Raw genomic sequence first — 18,440 nt, forward strand, 5'->3', positions numbered from 1 at the left:
TCATGCGAGTGTGTGTTTGGTCCTACATCGATTATTTGCCAAGTAGATCTTAGTTATTTATATAGAATCAAAAAATTTAAATAATACACTCCAACTAGCCTTTCTTTTTTTTTTTTTTAATGGAAACTTGGTTGTTTGAGCAGCATACAAAAAAAACCTTCCGCTTCTATTATTTTTTTCCCCATCTTGTCTTGTTCTCTGCCCTTGACTGGCATCATATCATTCAAATGCAATGCTACTCTATGGACAAGTTCACATGGGAGGTGCAATTTACCTTCCATCTTGTTTTCATGGCATCACTACTGCCCATCTGTTCATTAGTAGACAACAAGAAGGACGGGAGAACTGGCAAACTAATGGATCATGCAGTGACTTGTGCCTTATTTGTAAAAATTGAATTTTCATTTGGTTAGGTCTAACTAATTGGATACAAATAGAATGCTAGCCATCAAGTCAAGGCTTTGACCCATCTCTTTGTCCTCTATAATAGGTTTGTTGGCAGGGTGCATTAGACCAAGCTACTATATAGTTTCCAACACCAAACTATGCCCGTATATAGCATCTCAATTCTGGTGGAACTAAAAGCCCATAGATTTGTGCTAATTTCATAGTTGATGTTTGTGGAATATCGTGCAATCATTCTTATTATAAAAAGGAAGGCAAATTTATAAATCATATATTAATTGTTTGGTGTACGCTTGATGGATTATGTAAACACATCAACATGTTTTTTAGCAGGTAATGTTATTTAGTTAATTATGAGGGTTTATGTTTCTTAACAAGAGTTCTGAGGGCTTTCTTGGTCCTTACTCCTCATGGCAGTGCTTTCATATATACAATAGTGATTTTTAAATCATGCAACCTCAACCCATGTCTAATTTGTTATATGAACTAGACTAATGAGTTGTAGCATTATATTTCCTTCTAGTTGCTTTAGTAAATATTCTAATTGGTTGGAGCTCAAGAAAATTCCCCATTTATTGGAAAAGAATAGAAAAAAAAACACAAATTTTTGTCTTTAATTTTTATCGTCATATATAATGTAGATTTTCTTTCTTTTAGATTTTCTTTATCTAAAAATTTTGCTACTTAATAAAAAACCTTGTATTTGCATATGTGTAAGCCAGCAATTTCTGATATACATATTCCTATATACATAATTGAGGAAAAGAAAGATAAAGTTAGCATTTAGAAAGTTATTGCTAGCCATCTCATATATGATTCTAAAAGAAAGTTTAAGCTAGCCTGCAAAAGCCAAACAGGTATGAGTGCAGCTACTGCAAACTATTTCCCGGTCATAAATCCGAGTTGCGGGCCGTAGTTTGATGCAGACCATCTTCAATTCTACGAAAGGAGTTAAAAAAAGTCCAATTTGCAATTCTATCTTCATACGCGGGGTTAGGTTCAATTCTATAAAAAGAGCAGTCAAATTGCAACTCTATTTCCCTAAGTGGATTCCATTGGATCAAATTGCTGAACCAAATCGATGGATCCTATTGACTCGACCCACCTGCATGCTTTAAGGAAAAACAACACCAAACAAAACTGTAGAAAAATCTAAGTAGATGGCTGTGTCTGGATGACCAATATTCTATCAGATGACCCCAATAGTCCTCTTACTATTTCCACGCGCTTGGATCCATTCCAATATCCCTCCAATGGCAATCCAAAGAGTAGATTATTCTTACCTCCAGAGAACAATCGTGCCAGGAGTTGCCAAGGAAATCTAATCTAATGCCAGAATGACGACTTTTCCCTTTATATATATATATACGCAAACTACCAATGACAACACCTAAACAATATTGAACTGGTCCCAAGTAGAAACTTCTTCCATGCTTCCAGTTTTTAGAAGCATTACCATGGCAGTGCATGGAGATTTCCGATTCTCTACCATTTAGAATTCAAGAATCACGCACTAAATAATTTTTTTTATGGGCGGATAACAACATACAAATAGATTAAGGCTACAATGTACGTAGTTGAGGCAGACCAGAACCTAACAATGAAAGAGTTCTGCCGGCCAAGTCTCTTGGTGGCTGTATCATGCACCTTAGATCAAAAAATACTATATAAATCCAAATTACTCATATATAAGTAGATTAATTGAGACTTGAGAGGACGACAGTAGCATGCCACTCCAGAGAGACAACCAGCATCCAGCAAAGCAGAGCAAGCTAGTTTCCCATGGATTTCTTGATCCTAGTCATTAAAGCCAAATTTGTTGCCTAATCTGTAGGTTAGGCGAGCTTAGGCGAGCTGTGAAAAAATTCCCAACGCTAACTCTTCTTGGGGGATTGGCGGAGTGTACCTTACCATGTACAGGGTCCACCACAGACCAAGCTCTGTCTTCGAGTGGCTGCCCCATCGGATTCCCTCACATCTCCACCTCTGGAATTTGGAGCTACAAGAAAAATGTGCTACCCATCAACATCTGATGACCAAAGACTTGTCTTTCTCCTGTCATGTTGCTTATATAATCTTTAAACACACAATATTCCTGCATCACCTCGTAGAGATTCTAATCCCTCTCCCTTCTGCATGGATCCACATTTGCGGGCGATCGCAAAGACGGATATCCCCTGCGCGGCCTGCCGGATACTTCACCGGAAATGCAGTCGGGACTGCATGCTCTCGCCGTACTTCCCTGCCGACGAGCCTGAGAAATTCGGGGTCGTGCACAAGGTCTTTGGAGCTAGCAATGTGAGCAAAATGCTTCAGGTGAGTGCGTTTCTGTACCTATCAATTGCAGCCATGAATTCTGGAACTTTGATCGATGAGGAAAGTCGGATTTCTCTCTCTCTCTCTCTCTCTCTCTGTTTTGTTATTAAATAAGATCTAGCCAGCAAGTGCACTTTCTCTGTAAGGATAAACATTTATATACTATAACCAACAACTCAGGCTTCTGATAAGATTGAATATTGTGAACAGATGCTGGAGGAAAGCAGAAGGGAAGATGCTGTGAAGAGCATGGTGTACGAAGCCCAAGCTAGGCTTAAACACCCTGTCTATGGATGTACGGGTGCCATCTTTTACTTGCAGAAGTCCGTGGAAGATCTTGAAGGGCGACTCAGAGCAACCCGAGAGCAACTCCTTGATGAACGAGAGCGAAGAGATCAGCTATTGAGGGTTCTAACGGACACTTCCCACGGCAGTCAATTCTATCATGCCAACGATTTGGTGGTTGATGCCAGTGCGATGTCGTCGGATGCTAACATCATTCACGGCCATTCTGTCAGAGAAAATCCAGGGGATTATTATCAGATGATCTAAAGACTGCGGATATGTTCTTAGATAGCTAGCGATGTGAGAGGAGAATTTTGTTAGATTTCTGCAAATCTGAGGAACGTTCAGATGTATTTCGAGAAACAATGCAATATTCTGGTTTCTTCTCCTCCACGGGTAACTTTGCCACCCCAGAACCGTGAGACGAGTCATGTCCACTGCTAATTTCAAATTAAGTTGGCTACGGAGACCGTTGATCTTTTTTGACTTTTTTAAAAAAATAGCATCAGAAATGCACTTGCTTGTTGAAAAATATAGAATAAATTCCAATAAATTTTCTACATAAATTAGGCTTGCATTAGATGGTTTAAAAAATCTATACTTATCCTATCTAATATTTTAATTCATAATTTAACATAACTTTAGTCAAATAGTTAATCTTAAATAAAACTCACATACCACATTAAAAAAAATTTAAAAATAATTAAAATAATCTTAAATGACATAACAGCCATCCAAATACACCAAAAAATGCATGTATTCTCCTCTCCATCCAAGAATAATTTCAATTTTTTATATATGATAAATGGTTTCATTAATGTTGTTAATCTAACTATGTATAAGTGTAGATTGTAGAAACTAGTGTAAATAAGTGTAATAAATTCAAGTCTCAAGAGAATTTTTATAATTTACTCAAAAAAAAAATAAAACAGAAGCATTGTCTAATTGACCCCTTGTCAACGGCAAGCCATTAAGTTGTAGTCTATCTATGAGAAGATAATTTAAAAAAAGAACAAACATGTGAGAATGACCAAGAGTTCCATCTTTGTGCAAGATGTGGACTTAGGTGGAAATGACGGTGCAAAGGCTCATGTCATTAGGCTCCCTATTCCACTCTATTCATCATTGCCTTGCATAGAATTGGTGGTTATAAAGCTTGCCACCAAATGGGCCATCCAATTTGCAGACACAACATATCACCCCAGCAGCACTGAAAAGATGATCTATTTCACGTAAAAGTAGATGATCCATTTCACATAAAAATATCCATAAAAACCCCTCCTGAATTCGAAGAAAACTGCTCATATAAATACTAAGCAAGCCATCACATAAAATTTCTATAGCTTGTATGATCTATAGCTTGTTCATAAAATTTCTTTGCACAGTAAAAACTGTTAGAGTACATTCTGGAGAAGCTGACCAAGTCTGAGGAATTCCACGTTTGTCTCCACTGAAGCCTCGCATGATTGAAGTTTTTTTGAAACTTTGTTAGTTTTGTAAGAAACGTTAGAGTTTGAAATATATGTTAGATAGTTAGATAGTTGGAACAAACTCCTGATCTTTCTGAGTTCGGTTTCATGTATAACTTTATAAACACAAATTCAATACAAACAGAGTGGGATGAAAAAAAGGCAAATATTTAAACTCTTAGGCTCTTTCCTTATTCAGTTTATCTTACATAGTTGAAATCACCACTTGTCCTACATGTGTCGGACTTTCCTTTAATGGGCGAGCACAACATGTGAAATTTTTTTAATAATGGGGTTAAAGAGTGTGGAGACAGGTTTCGAACTCAGGACCTCTGCTCTGATACCAAGTTGAAATCACCACTTATCCTAAAAGCTTAAGCTAATAGGATGAGGTAAATTTATTTATATATTTTATATTTTCTTACACTCCCCCTCAAATTATTTTCATTGGCCTTTTATTCCTCATTTGATTGCATTAAAATTGATCTTTGGGGGGGGGGGGGGGGGCAAAGCATTACAAACACCTCAAATGATTGTTTAAGGAACTCTTTTGATAATTAGGTCGAAGATTCTATTGAATTCGTAGACTGGGCCAATAATATAACCAGTAAAATTAAGAATAGCTTTAGAATAGGCCAGTGCAAATTCTATAAGCACAAAAAAAAAAAAAAATCTGCTGATATTTTCTTTCTATAGGATTCGGGCTAGCATACTTCAAAACTATTTCTAAATATTTATGAATATAAATCTAGCCCAGCCTGTAATTTTATAATTTTCCTCGTTGTACTAGCTCAATCCACGAATCCAATAGAAGTTTCAGTCCAACAAGCTCTAAGTTGTTTTTCTTTCCCATAAACTTAAAAAATAAGTTTGATGAAAATAGATCCCCGTTCCAGTAAAACCTGTCTTGCACAAAATCAGTTCCTAAGCCTAGCTGTTTTGGGAGATGAATATAATCTATACACAATGACAGTTTGCGTGAGAATCAAAAATTATCTTCATCCCAGAATGATACGAGACAAGCAGTCATTAGAAAAATTCACTAGCTAATCAAACTAAAATTGCATGTACCTAATCCTTAAAAATTAATGCAACTTGAGATGCTTCACAGAACAAAAATGTACACTCGAACAGAGCTCTGTTGCTCAATCTCCTGAACTCCCATAAGAACTTCCTAGGTGTGCCACAATGTCATGAACTGCCAGCCTGATCACCGGCGAACCTGATAATCTTGACATCTCTATGCACTCTTCCAAGTCTACGTTGCAAGCCAGCATGACCCACTCATGATCATCATCCAGATACTTGATATCAAATGTGCCCACTTCAAGTTTCAGCCTCTTTGCCACTTCATCCTTCAATGCCACGATGCCAGCAGTGCATGGCAATCGAAATCTAATTATATCTTCTTTGTGACTTGCCTTGATAGTAACAGTCTTCGTTTCTTGCATGGCCATGGGATTTAATGGATTAGCAGCCATTGCATGTTCATCTTGACAACCCTCCCCTGCATTACTGCAGAGGTTTTTCAAATCTTTTGAGCTTCCTGAATCTTCAATCATCATCCCAGCAAGCGGTGGTTGAGGCTTTGCCACATTGACACCAGGCATCAGACATACAGGAGGCAGGCTTCGACCACCAGTATCTTGTAATGTGAATTCCAAAGAATCACCAACTATTCCTTGTTTCAAGTTGGGGGGAGGAGATACATTATCCACAGAGGTTTCATTTACTGGACTTTTATGACATGAACCCTGGGGAGCAGGGGTCACCATGCTCCCTTCTGAGGAACGTTTTGTTTTTGAACAAGGAGAATCTTTACCAGCCTCCGGCTTTGGACTGGTAACATTGTGACCAAGTTCTTGTTGAACCAAAAGTTTGTCATGCTGATTGTTTTTTTCTGGTGTTCTATGTGGCGATGAAACATTATCTTTCACCGCATCCGTGCTTTCTTTAGATGCATCCAAATTAACTGGCCAAGATATGGAACCAACGGCAACTGGAAGCGGGCATGCAAGAGAAGTCAAATTAAATGTCCCTTCTGCACCTTGGACTGACTCGATCACTCGTTTCAGTTTGGAAAGAGAGCGGTTAACCTTATTGATCTTGCGAGATGGCCATCTGGAAATCCCATGCTGCCGGCAGACGCGCTTCATTGTAGTAGGACAAACTGTGAACCCAGAAAACCCACGGTTACAGATGGATACAACTTTATAATTAAACAGGGAAGATGCAATGAAAGAGCACTACAACGTGACCCAGAAAACCAATGGTTACAGATGGACGCAACTTTATAACTAAATAGGAAAGATAAAACGGAAAGAGTACGAGTTTTCAAAGGTGCTGGTGGTAGCGACAGCGGCGGCGGCGGCGGTAATGGCACGTATGAAGAACAGTTAGCAGAGGGAAGATTTTATCAGGATATTCAAGAAATGACAGTGGATAGATCATTCTAACAATCCTTTTCTAGAATCAAATTATTTCAGCTACTACAAATCCATATATACTGCCTGCATGCACAAAAAAAAGTATGAACACAAAAGCAAGATTGCAGGCATCAGTTTAAGCAAGTGATCTTACCTCCAAGACTCTTTGCAGCATCTTTCAGACTCCCGGAGAAGTATTGTTGGAGAACTTCTAAACTGATTGATTTCTCCGCTTTGCCCCTCCTCTTTTCTGGAGCTCCATTGTTTTTGTTGCTCAATCGAGCAGTAGATGCCCCACCACCACCTGAGTCAAAATGTATGTTACTGGCCTTTTCAGCATTTGCATGTGTAGGCAAATGTAGCACATGAGAGTCAGAAGTTACATTTCCCTCATTCTGTGAATCATCGTGGCCCTCCAGGATGTAAGTTTCAGGGGATGTATGAAGATGAGCATCACAAATTTGACTACAGATATGATCAGGTTCAAATCCATGATTCTCATTTGCAAACATGCTGATAATTTCAAAAGATATTCCTTCTTGGAGTTCTAATTCGCTAACAACTTTCAAGCTGCGAAAACATTGTTTCATCAAGGCTGAAATAGAGTCCAATAAAGCCTGTTGCTCAATTAGGTTCTTGCAGTCATGTGGAAGGAAGAATTCCAATACGTAATCATCATCTCCCGAATGAGTACTTTGTAGGCATATGGCAAGACAGCCAACCAATCCAAACATCCGTGCATAGTGTACAAGGGGGTACTCACTCTTAGAGAACTTGGTAACATCTTCTGCAAAACATGGCCTCCGTAATGCAAATGCCCTGCCAGCCACTCCTTGCCCGATTTGTAAATGATGTTCCACACAAGCTTCCCTAAAACCCCACATGTGAGCATCAATAACATAAAATGCAACGTCAGTTGTTGACATGCAAACTTGTCCCATGCAACTTCCATCAAAGCTTGAACAAATTTTTTTCAAACCACCTCCATGTGCTAGAATAGTACGACACTTGCATGGAACCCAGGCCTGAGCTAGAGGCAGTTTGTGTGCTTCACAAACAACCGTCAGTACTTCCAGAATTTCAGCAAGAGCTGACTGGCGTCCTTCATTAGAAATCTAATTTTGACATAATATCATATTCATGAATTTATGAATAAAAAAGAAATGATATTTAACTAAAACTAGCAACGGAATACTGACTCACTTGAATATTTGGATGGTCCAAGATTTCAGAACTTCTCAGATTTACTGCCTGCAGGATGATGAGAATGTGTTGTTCACAGAGTTCAGTGGAATCAACCAGAGCAACATAACAAGTCAGTGTGAGCAATGCTGCCTAAATAAACAGAATGCAGAATATTTTTTATGGAACTAAACTTGATAGAAGAAAAAGGAAACAAAGAGTAGGCATGTCAATGGGTCGAACCTGGTTAAAAAAGAATAAACCCATAACAACCCAATCCTAATCAGATTGAAAAGAATAAAACTGTGTCCAACCCACTTATATCATAAAGATCTATACGCTATCTGCAGATCCAATTAGTCTTACGCTTGTTGATTGTATATGTTAAAAGATAAACATGAAAAGTCAAAATAAAGTGATAAAGAGCGAGGAAAAATTCTAGTAGAAAAGGAAAACATGATAAAACCTAGACACAAGGTATGCCATCTTGGTAGCGGGCTCCATACCGGTGCCACCCAGTTACTATGTCGGTACACCATACCGAGTATTGGTACACCCCTCGTACCGCATACTAGCACCGAACCAGTATGGTACAGTACGTCTCGTACCATTTGGTTCGGCACAATATGGCATACTTTGACCAGACATCATATTTCTCTTCAATATCTTCTGTTCCTTTTCTTCAGCATTAACTGTACAGCTTTCCTAATCATCCAATCCAGGCTTGACTAGCCAATGGCCCACCATTAAGATCTTGTCCAGCCATGGTGACCCATCTAGCATGGAGGCCAAAACCAAACCCAACCCAAGTTGGTTTTCTATAACCCAAACCTGACTTGAATATTAAAAACTTTCACTGAAGATCCCAAACTCATTTCTTTCAGGCTGATCCGGGTAAAAATTGCCACCCCTAAGCAGAAGTACAAATTTTGTTTAGACTCCATGAAGCTGAAATCTGAGCATTTTTGTCTTCTCAGCTATAAATATGAAAAGAGTGCCATAAGTAACATGTAAAACCTAGTTATACTTTATCAATGATTATGGGAGACAAACATAGGCAGTCCTGCCTTTTCTTCCCAAAGTCAAAAATGGGATAACATGACAGCCAAAAGGAAGCTCAGCAAGCCCTTGTAACCAATGTATAAAATCATGTCATCCCTTTCACATTTATATAGGGATCGGTAAGAAAACACCGAATCAACTCCTTAAGGCATGGCTTCTGGATCTCCTAGGATGGGTCCTTGTTATGTCCAGGATGGAATACCAAGATTTTCACCATAATAGAACCAAGACAGCTTTTTATTAGGACAACTAACATTACAACCCCAAATACCTACTTGTGAGACAAACCAGCAGGTTCCTGCATGTTGCCCCAGGCTGCCTTACTTTTACATACCCAAAGCACCCTGAATTCCTATTTTTCTTATGACAATTTGGACACATGATACTCTATTTCATGCTATAATGCAACATGGTCAGCTGAAGTGCTAAGCTGGTGTTTGCTTGCATGTTCACCAATGCAGTTCTAATGGATAGCTTCAAGAATAGTTTATATGTTCTCAACACCTAAAACAAATAGCATATCACAAACAAGATTCTTTATGCTCATACATAATTATCTTCTATTTTTATAGTGATGAAGCAGTGATATTTTATGCTCATACATAATGGATGTCCTAGTAGTCAACCAAATAAACCATTACAGGAAAACTGTCCTTGCATAATTTCAGCATAAACTCATGACATCGACGCAGTGAAAATTAGGCAGGGGTTAAAAAAAATACTAACCTGGAGAGCTTTGCAGACTTTGTCAACCTCACGAGCATAGTTGATCTTCTGTGAAGTCATTATAAGCTCAATCACACCAATACAAGACTGGCCAGAAGGGTCAAAAACCGGCAAGGCCAAGGTCCCTTGAACATTGTAATGGAGGGCATGGGTAAGGCGTGGATACTCCTTGCTGCTATAATACTGCACATTGGGTGTCCACTCCGGCTGTCTATGCCTGAAAACCCGACCTGGGAGCCCCAAATATCCTTCACCATCTTCATCAACTGAAAATATGTACATCAGAGAAACTGTTCTGTACTGAAGTAGCCTGGTGCTTTGAGGACCAAGAACAAAGGGTTGCCCCGATGTTGTGAGAAAACATCGATCTCCCTTCTTCATGGGTGCCCAGACCTGAACCAGTACATGCTGATCCGTCGATTCCTTGAAGTACCTAAGTGCCTGAGTCATCCTCTCCTTTATCACACAGGAATCATCAGCATTCCCCTCCACTGCTGGCATTGGAAGCTGCCTTGCTTGGCTATTGTTCGCATTAACCTTCCCGTATCTCACGTCAACATTAGCTGAGAATCAAAGAGCAAGGCCGCTTTTCTTATGGATGATCATATAAGATTTGAAAGCAAAATTGGATAATAATCAATAAAATCACATCAAGTGCAAAACACTGCTTCCATACTGTTCTAGACAAAATAACAATGAACATGAAGAATCTCTAGTCAAAGAGCACATTAAAGGCAGATGTTATAATATTCTTATAAGCAAACAGCAACTGCCAGAGGAACAAAATGCTTACGGAAACCAACTGGATGTGTAAATTTCATAATTGCCGGCGAAACCAATGTTGATAATAAATTTGAAGCAGAAATAAAACTAAACTATTCTACTTCAATAAATAATAGGCAGTAATAGGCTAAAACAAAAATTAAAAAAAAAGTAGAAAAATTGAACCCGAGATGCTGAGGCGTGGTATGTTGGTCACTTTTCTTGAAGTAGATTTCGCCGCCTTACAGTGCACTAGGCTTGGATAGCGTTCTACTCCTGAGATACAACAACCTCTCGTTCCTTCTGCCTCAATGATTTGCACGGATCAAAGAAGGCTTCGAACCCAGAATCAATATGCAGCAAGCCCGTTAAACAATTTTGAAAGAAATATTTTAACTGGTAGGAAGAGAGAGTAGAGAAAGAAAAGGAATTAGAAATCCTTTGTTTTTTTTCTAAAAAATTCAAATTCTAATCTGTAGAGGTCGTCTATTTATAGACCTCTACGGAACTTATGCTTGTGGGGCGCGACTCTTCGTGTGGACGCGTTCTCGCGGTCGCGATCCTTAGCGTGGACGCGTTCTCGCGGTCGCAATCCTTCGCGTGGACGCGAGTTCGCGTCCCTCAAGAACACGCCCCCCCTTTTGCACGGTCGTAAAAGCACTTGCTTTTACGTTAGTGCAAAGCTTGCACGGTCGTAAAAGCAGCAAATGCTTCATGCGATTGATTAAAAATTGCGGGAAAAAAGGGTGACACAAAAACCGCGGGAAGAAGGACTCGAACTCACAACCTTGTGAGAACAAACCCCACACACAAACCAATCGTACCACCAAAGGATTGTGATAAAATAAAACATTTAATCATTAATAAATACAACAATCCCCCACCTGATTAAAATATTTTCAAAATTTTATAAAAAATAGTCATACCGGGCTTTTCATGTCACGACTTCAATAAAAGTAGCTTGCGGCTTTGAACCTTTACCTAGTGAAAGTATACTTTCATCTGAAAGGAATAGTGATAGCTAAAAAGCTTTGAACCAAATCCTTTGGTTCAGATTTTCATATACTTCACCTATGACAAATGCAAATACTGGGTTCATCATAGGTGGTGCTTTTCGGCCTCATGCACCAATATCTTAGTTTCATGAGCGCTCTAGGGGTTAAACCCTTATCCCCATAGACTGCGGCCACACAGTCACACTCACATAGGTGAATCCTCTAAGGGTGCTCGCAGCACAGCACCTTGTCATAGACTCGGACTCATTCAGAGTTTTAAACTCTTCCGTATACCTCTGCTGTATTTAGCACTCGCATCATAGGGAGAGACCAAATGACATAAAGTCATTTTAATAATAGTGCTAACTAATCATTAAACAACTTGTTTTTCCCGTTGAACCTTTCGTCTTGGGATCTCCAGTCAGAATAGGTTGGGTTGCCATTGTCAATGATTCCTTATTGATTTCAGTCCCATCCCCTTTGATGTTTCTATAACTTTGCTTCTAGCTAGTCCTTTAGTCAAAGGATCTGCTAGGTTACCTTCAGATCTAACAAATTCCAAAGTCACGATACCATTTTTAATTAGGTATCTAATTGTCTTATGTCTCATACTAATGTGTCTTCTGTTTCTCTTGTTATATTCAGTATTTCTACAAGTATTAATTGCAGCTTCATTGTCACATAACAAAGAGATAGCAGGCATAGGCTTTTCCATAATAGAAATTTCTGACATAAGATTCTTAAACCATTCTGTTTCTTGAGATGCAGAATCTAAGGCTACAATCTCAGCCTCCATAGTGGATCTGGTGATCACAGTTTGTTTGGATGATCTCCAAGCAACAGCTGCACCACCCAACATGAATATGTATCCACTAGTTCCTTTTCGGTTCACTGAATCAGTGATCCAACTAGCATCACTGTATCCTTCAAGTACAGCGAAAAATCTTGAGTAATGTAAACCATAGGACATGGTACCTCTCAAGAATCTAAGTAATCTGTCCAGTGCTTTCCAGTGACTAAGACTAGGGCAACTATTAAACCTACTGAGCTTTCCTATAGCATAGGAAATGTCAGGTCTACTTGTATTTGCAATATACATCAGTGTCCCAATAATCTGAGCATATTTTTCTTGGGCCACTGGATCACCTTTGTTGCACTTCAAATTCAAACCATACTCATAAGGTGTACTCACTGGTTTACAGTTGTACTTATCAAATTTCTTCAAAATTTTCTCAATATATTGTGATTGATCAAAGATTATACCATTAGGTATTCTGGTAATCCTATTACCAAGCATTACCTCTGCCTGACCTAAATCTTTCATATCAAAATTATTAGATAAAAAATTCTTGATATCAGTTACAATATTCATATCAGTACCAAATATTAAGATATCATCAACATATAAACACAAGATAACACATGAATCATTTTCTAACTTAGAATATAAGCATTTATCGGATTCATTTACTTTAAAGCCATAAGAAACAATTATTTCATCAAATTTTCTATACCATTGCTTAGGAGCTTGTTTTAAACCATAAAGGGATTTGACTAACCTACAAACTTTTCTTTCCTGTCCCTGAGCCACATATCCCTCTGGCTGATCCATATAAATCTCTTCCTCTAAATTACCATTGAGGAAGGCAGTCTTGACATCCATCTGATGGATTATCAAATTATGGATTGAAGCCAGTGCAATTAAAGTACGGATAGTGGTTATCCTAGTCACAAGAGAATACGTATCAAAGTAGTCAATACCTTCTTTCTGAGTAAAGCCCTTAGCAACTAATCTTGCTTTATATTTTACAATTGAACCATCAGGTCTTAATTTCTTCTTAAAGATCCATTTACAACCTATAGCCTTACTACCAGGTGGTAAATCAGTTAAAAACCATGTTTCATTAGTCATAAGTGAATTCATTTCACTATTAATAGCTTCCTTCCAAAATATAGAATCTAATGAGTTCATAGCATCTTTATATGTTTTAGGATCATCTTCAACCATAAAGGTATAGAAATCAGATCTAAAATCTTTCTTTTTTTCTAATTCTTTTGCTTCTACCAAGTTCATTAACATCAATAAGTTCATTTTCATTTTCATTAGAAAGTGAATTACAAGATTCATTATTAGATCTATCTATTATATGCTTTTCTATTTTATTCTTAAAAAGAAAAATATCTTCAAAGAAAGAAGCATCTTTAGATTCAATTATAGTGTTCTATGCCATTAATGTCAGAACTAATGACTAAGAATCTATAAGTAACACTATTAAGAGAATAACCAAGAAATATAGCATCAAAAGTATTAGGTCCTAATTTTCTTTTCTTAATTAAAGGAATATTAACCTTAGCCAAACAACCCCAAACTTTTAGGGAGTTTAGGTTAGGTTTTCTTCCTTTCCAAAATTCATAAGGAGATTCATTAGAACCTTTAAATGGAACCCTATTAAGCAGGAAACATCCAGTAAGCATTGCTTCCCCCCACCAAACCTCAGGTAAACCTGAGTTGGCAAGCAAAGATCTTACCATATCTTGCAAAGTCCTATTTTTTCTTTCAGCCGCTCCATTAGACTGAGGTGAATAGGGAGGTGTTACTTCATGTAGAATTTCATTAACTCTACAAAATTCATTCAAGTCATTAGAGGTGTATTCTCCTCCTCTATCTAACCTGAGAATCTTTATTCTCTTGTCAAGTTGATTTTCTACTAAAGATTTATAAGACTTAAATATCTCAATTACTTCATCTTTAGTTTTCATCAAATAAACTTAACAATACTTAGAATAATCATCTACGAAGGTTATGAAATACCTTCTTCCCCCTTTAGTCAAAGTTCCATTTAGTTCACATACATCTAAATGAATTAATTCTAATAAGGTGGAAATTCTATTTACCATTTTAAATGGTTTTCTAGGTTGCTTAGACTGAACACAAATTAGACACTTTTCTTTTTCATCTAATGAAACATTAGGCAATAAACCAGAACTAATCATTCTTTTAATAGTATTATTATTCACATGTCCTAATCTAGCATGCCAAAGAAATGAAGAACATACTGAAAGAATAACTTTATTATTGCTATAAGAAGGAATATCCAAAGGTACATCATTCATTTTATTAATTACATATAAGCCATCACACTCATAGCCTTTGCCTACAAATGTTCCATTCTTTGTTATAATCACTTTCTTAGATTGAAATAACAAAGAATAGCCACTCCTTATCAGAAGAGATCCACTGATCAGATTCCTCCTTCCTTCGGGCACATGGTACACATTAAATAGAGGAAGCACATTCCCAAATGTAAGTCTTAGAAGTACTTTCCCAGTTCCAAGTACTCGTACCGAGGTAGAATTCCCCATAGTCACTGTTAAGCCGCTCCGGATCTGATAAACAGTAAAAAGGATACGATCAGTACACATATGAACATTCGCACCTGTATCCACTAACCAATCGGTAGAATGAATTGCCAAATTTAACTTTGGACTTAAAGTTACATACCGATCATCAGTACTAGTAGGACCAGTACTGGATAACACCATGTTGGTTTGTGAATTGGCAGGTTGAGGAGGTGCATGTTCATAGTTCTGATACTTCTTCTTCATCCGGCATACTCGTGCCATATGACCGGATTTTCCACAATTGTAGCAAAATGGCCTCCGATCATTCTTATTGATCTGGTGTTTTGGCTTCATGGATTTTTCTTTGTTCTTAGTTCCACCCTTTTCAAATTTGGAGTTTTTGAACCTATAGGTTTTATTCTGGCGTTCTACAAAGTTCATGTTAGTTAGTCAGGGTTCATGATTTGCTCATTGTCTTTCTCAAAATGTTGCTCTTGGATCCTAATGGCAGATAGTAGGGTTTTCATGCTCATTTCCTCGGTCTTATGTTTTAGGGACAACCCAAAATCTTTCCAAGAAGGTGGAAGCTTGTCAATGGTACAAGCAACTTGAAGGCTCTCAGTTATACCCATTCCCCTTAAGCCTAATTCATGATAAATCACTGTTAGCTCATGAGCTTGGTCAACTATGGGCTTGGTGTCTACCATCTTATAAGACAGGAATTGACTAGCAGTATACTTGTCCATTCCGGCATCTTGGATACCATTTTTTTTATTAAAATCATCCCAAATCTCCTTAGAGGTTTTCAGAGTGCAATAGACATCAAAAAGGGGATCAGAAAGATAGGACAAAATCCTACCCCTAAACAAGTAGTTTTTCTTCTTAAATTCCTCTAAATTACAAGTCCTAGCCGGTTCATTCTCATCCTCATTTGGAGGAGAGTCAAAAATTATGGAAAATAATCCAAGCGTGGTTAAGAAGATTTCTATTTTCTCTCTCCAATGCTTAAAATTAGTTCCATTAAACTTTTCAGAAGGAACCGGGTCACTTGCATTGGCCATTAGGGTAACTCTAATTACTAGCCTATTATACGTAGGGAAAATCTACTTCAAGATTGTTGATAATAAATTTGAAGCAGAAATAAAACTAAACTATTCTACTTCAATAAATAATAGGCAGTAATAGGCTAAAACAAAAATTAAAAAAAAAAGTAGAAAAATGGAACCCGAGATGCTGAGGCATGGTATGTTGGTCACTTTTCTTGAAGTAGATTTCGCCGCCTTCTGCCTCGATGATTTGCACGGATCAAAGAAGGCTTCGAACCCAGAATCAATATGCAGCAAGCCCGTTAAACAATTTTGAAAGAAATATTTTAACTGGTAGGAAGAGAGAGTAGAGAAAGAAAAGAAATTAGGAATCCTTTGTTTTTTGTCTAAAAAATTCAAATTCTAATCTGTAGAAGTCGTCTATTTATAGACCTCTACGAAACTTATGCCTGTGGGGCGCGACTCTTCGCGTGGATGCATTCTCGCGGTCGTGATCCTTCGCGTGGACGCATTAAAAATTGCGGGAAGAAAGGGTGACACAAAAACCGCGAAAAGAAGGACTCGAACTCACAACCTTGTGAGAACAAACCCCACACACAAACCAATCGTACCACCAAAGGATTGTGATAAAATAAAACATTTAATCATTAATAAATACAACAACCAAGAGAAAATCTTGGATTACACAGGACTACAACCAACCATTTCATCTTTGAACAACAGCAAATATTACGAGTGCCTAATAGAATTCATCAACTCAAAAACGATAAAACTAATCGCAACAGAAGCAAACTGGCTTAACAAATTTCTCAATTGCAACGATTTTTCATAGCAGTGGAGTCTCAAGAAACAAAAACAAGAACTTTGCAATCCAATATAATCACAGACGGAATGAAACGAACCGATTGTGTAGATCAGCAGCGAAAATAGCACGGAATCCATTGACCAAACATTGCACAAAAGAACTTATAGAAAGAGAAATTATCAAAACAAACCAAACAGACAAGCAGCACGACCGGTGGATCTCAAATAAATGTGGGGAAAATCCAGCAAAAAAACGAGAGAACCCGGCTAAAAAAAAAGTCAATCAAGAATCACCGTTGAACAATCGGGTGCAGTCCGCGAGGGAACTCGACATCTCGGCGGCTCTGTCCTCAAAGATCCAGAGAGGAGAAGGGGGAGGAGGGAAGGAGAGCTGAGGGAGGGTAGGGAGAGGGGAGGAGGAGAGGAAGGAGGAGGGAGGGATGGAGACGGAGAAGCAGGGGTCGAAGGACCAGGGAGAGCAGTCGATGTCGAGATCGAAGTCCATGAGCTCCCGGCCGAGGGCGGCCGAGTCGGCGTCCGGTGGCTTCCAGTCGCCGGTTTCCGACATGGAAGGAGGGTGAGCGGAGGCGGGCAAGAGGCGGCAGGATGAATGGCGGTGATTCCATCTGGGAGCTGCCGAGCTTGGGCGCACTTTCAACTAGTGGTACCGGAGAGAGGCACAGAATAAGATAATGGAGACAAAAAAATGAAGTCGATTGGGAGCGCGGCGCCGTCGGATGAGATCATTGCGGGGTTTGGCTGTTGGGTGCCGTTGCTTGCTGACGATGTAACCGCGTCCCGAGCCAGTTGGAGTTTTTAAATCTGTTTTTGTTTATAAAGAAAAAAATTCAGTTATACTTACCCCTTTTTATTTTAAAAAATTCCAAACTAGCCCATAAATTTACTTTCTCAATCTGTATTGGACTTCAATCAAAGACTCACATGCGCATCTAAAATCTTCAAAATTTTTAAAATACCCCCCTGAAATGCATAACATTCCGAAAGTTTCAAATCAGGTCCGGCTCCTTCGCCCTCTTCACCTACTCGGAGCTGCAGAACATGGCGGTGATGAAGCATGATGACCAAATCGACCGCTTTGAAATGACGTGGATGGTCCATGTGGCATGATCCTGGGACTTGCCAGCCAATAAGAAAAGTGCGAGGGGCCCTCTCACCTTCTCCATCCGCATGTCCTTGTCTCCCCCTTCCTCTTCCTCACCAATGCCGCCCATGCCTCACCCATCCCCTGCCTCCACTCCATCGTTGCCTCGACCCAACCCTACTAATGGCTTCCCTCCCTACATCCAACAAGGTCTCTCCATCTATCATCACTTTGTCACCACTGCCAACACCATCACCAAAAACATTGCACCTCTTAATCACTGACTTATAACTCAAAAGCCTAGGTCGTTCGAAGGAAGACCAATCCAGGCTAATAAACCCATGTAACACCATTTTTATTTGTTAATATGAGACTATGATGATCTTCCCCTTCCAATCTTATAACGTCATCTTCATAGTTGGCTCCTACTTGAAAGAGAAGAGGCCTACCCATGGCCTGGGTTCTACTCAACCCTATTGGGTTCTCTTCGACCCTAGTATCCCTTAGTAAGGGACTCA

At 38.8% G+C, this 18,440-nt stretch overlaps 2 protein-coding genes across 5 annotated transcripts; one reads left to right on the forward strand and one right to left on the reverse strand.

Moving 5' to 3' along the window:
• The first annotated feature begins 2,461 nt into the window (after positions 1 to 2,461).
• On the forward strand, positions 2,462 to 3,473 carry LOC103697055 (LOB domain-containing protein 24-like). Its single transcript, XM_089926554.1, has 2 exons — positions 2,462 to 2,721; positions 2,932 to 3,473. Exons 1-2 carry the CDS (start codon positions 2,542 to 2,544, stop codon positions 3,271 to 3,273), a joined length of 522 nt encoding a protein of 173 aa, XP_089782680.1. The 5' UTR covers positions 2,462 to 2,541; the 3' UTR covers positions 3,274 to 3,473.
• A 1,871-nt stretch (positions 3,474 to 5,344) lies between these two features.
• LOC103697057 (protein NLP3-like) lies at positions 5,345 to 17,551 on the reverse strand. 4 transcript variants are annotated; one of them, XM_039128563.3, is made up of 6 exons: positions 17,115 to 17,551; positions 14,974 to 15,015; positions 9,872 to 10,434; positions 8,105 to 8,152; positions 7,056 to 8,016; positions 5,345 to 6,645 (listed from the first exon to the last, which is right to left on the reverse strand). In XM_039128563.3, the coding sequence occupies exons 1-6, from the start codon at positions 17,386 to 17,388 to the stop codon at positions 5,621 to 5,623; spliced, it is 2,913 nt and encodes a 970-aa protein (XP_038984491.2). In that variant the 5' UTR covers positions 17,389 to 17,551; the 3' UTR covers positions 5,345 to 5,620. The 4 variants fall into 4 exon arrangements, with proteins under 4 accessions (XP_038984491.2, XP_088565693.2, XP_038984492.2 ...); XM_088709567.2 differs by lacking the exons at positions 14,974 to 15,015; positions 17,115 to 17,551 and adding exons at positions 16,196 to 16,346; positions 16,449 to 17,108; XM_039128564.3 differs by lacking the exon at positions 17,115 to 17,551 and adding an exon at positions 15,131 to 17,108.
• Between the last annotated feature and the right edge of the window lie 889 nt (positions 17,552 to 18,440).

The sequence above is a fragment of the Phoenix dactylifera genome, chromosome 1 (genome assembly GCF_051530095.1).
Source record: "Phoenix dactylifera cultivar Ajwa chromosome 1, Ajwa_hap1_PhDact_Kaust_v1.1, whole genome shotgun sequence".
Taxonomy (NCBI): domain Eukaryota; kingdom Viridiplantae; phylum Streptophyta; class Magnoliopsida; order Arecales; family Arecaceae; genus Phoenix; species Phoenix dactylifera.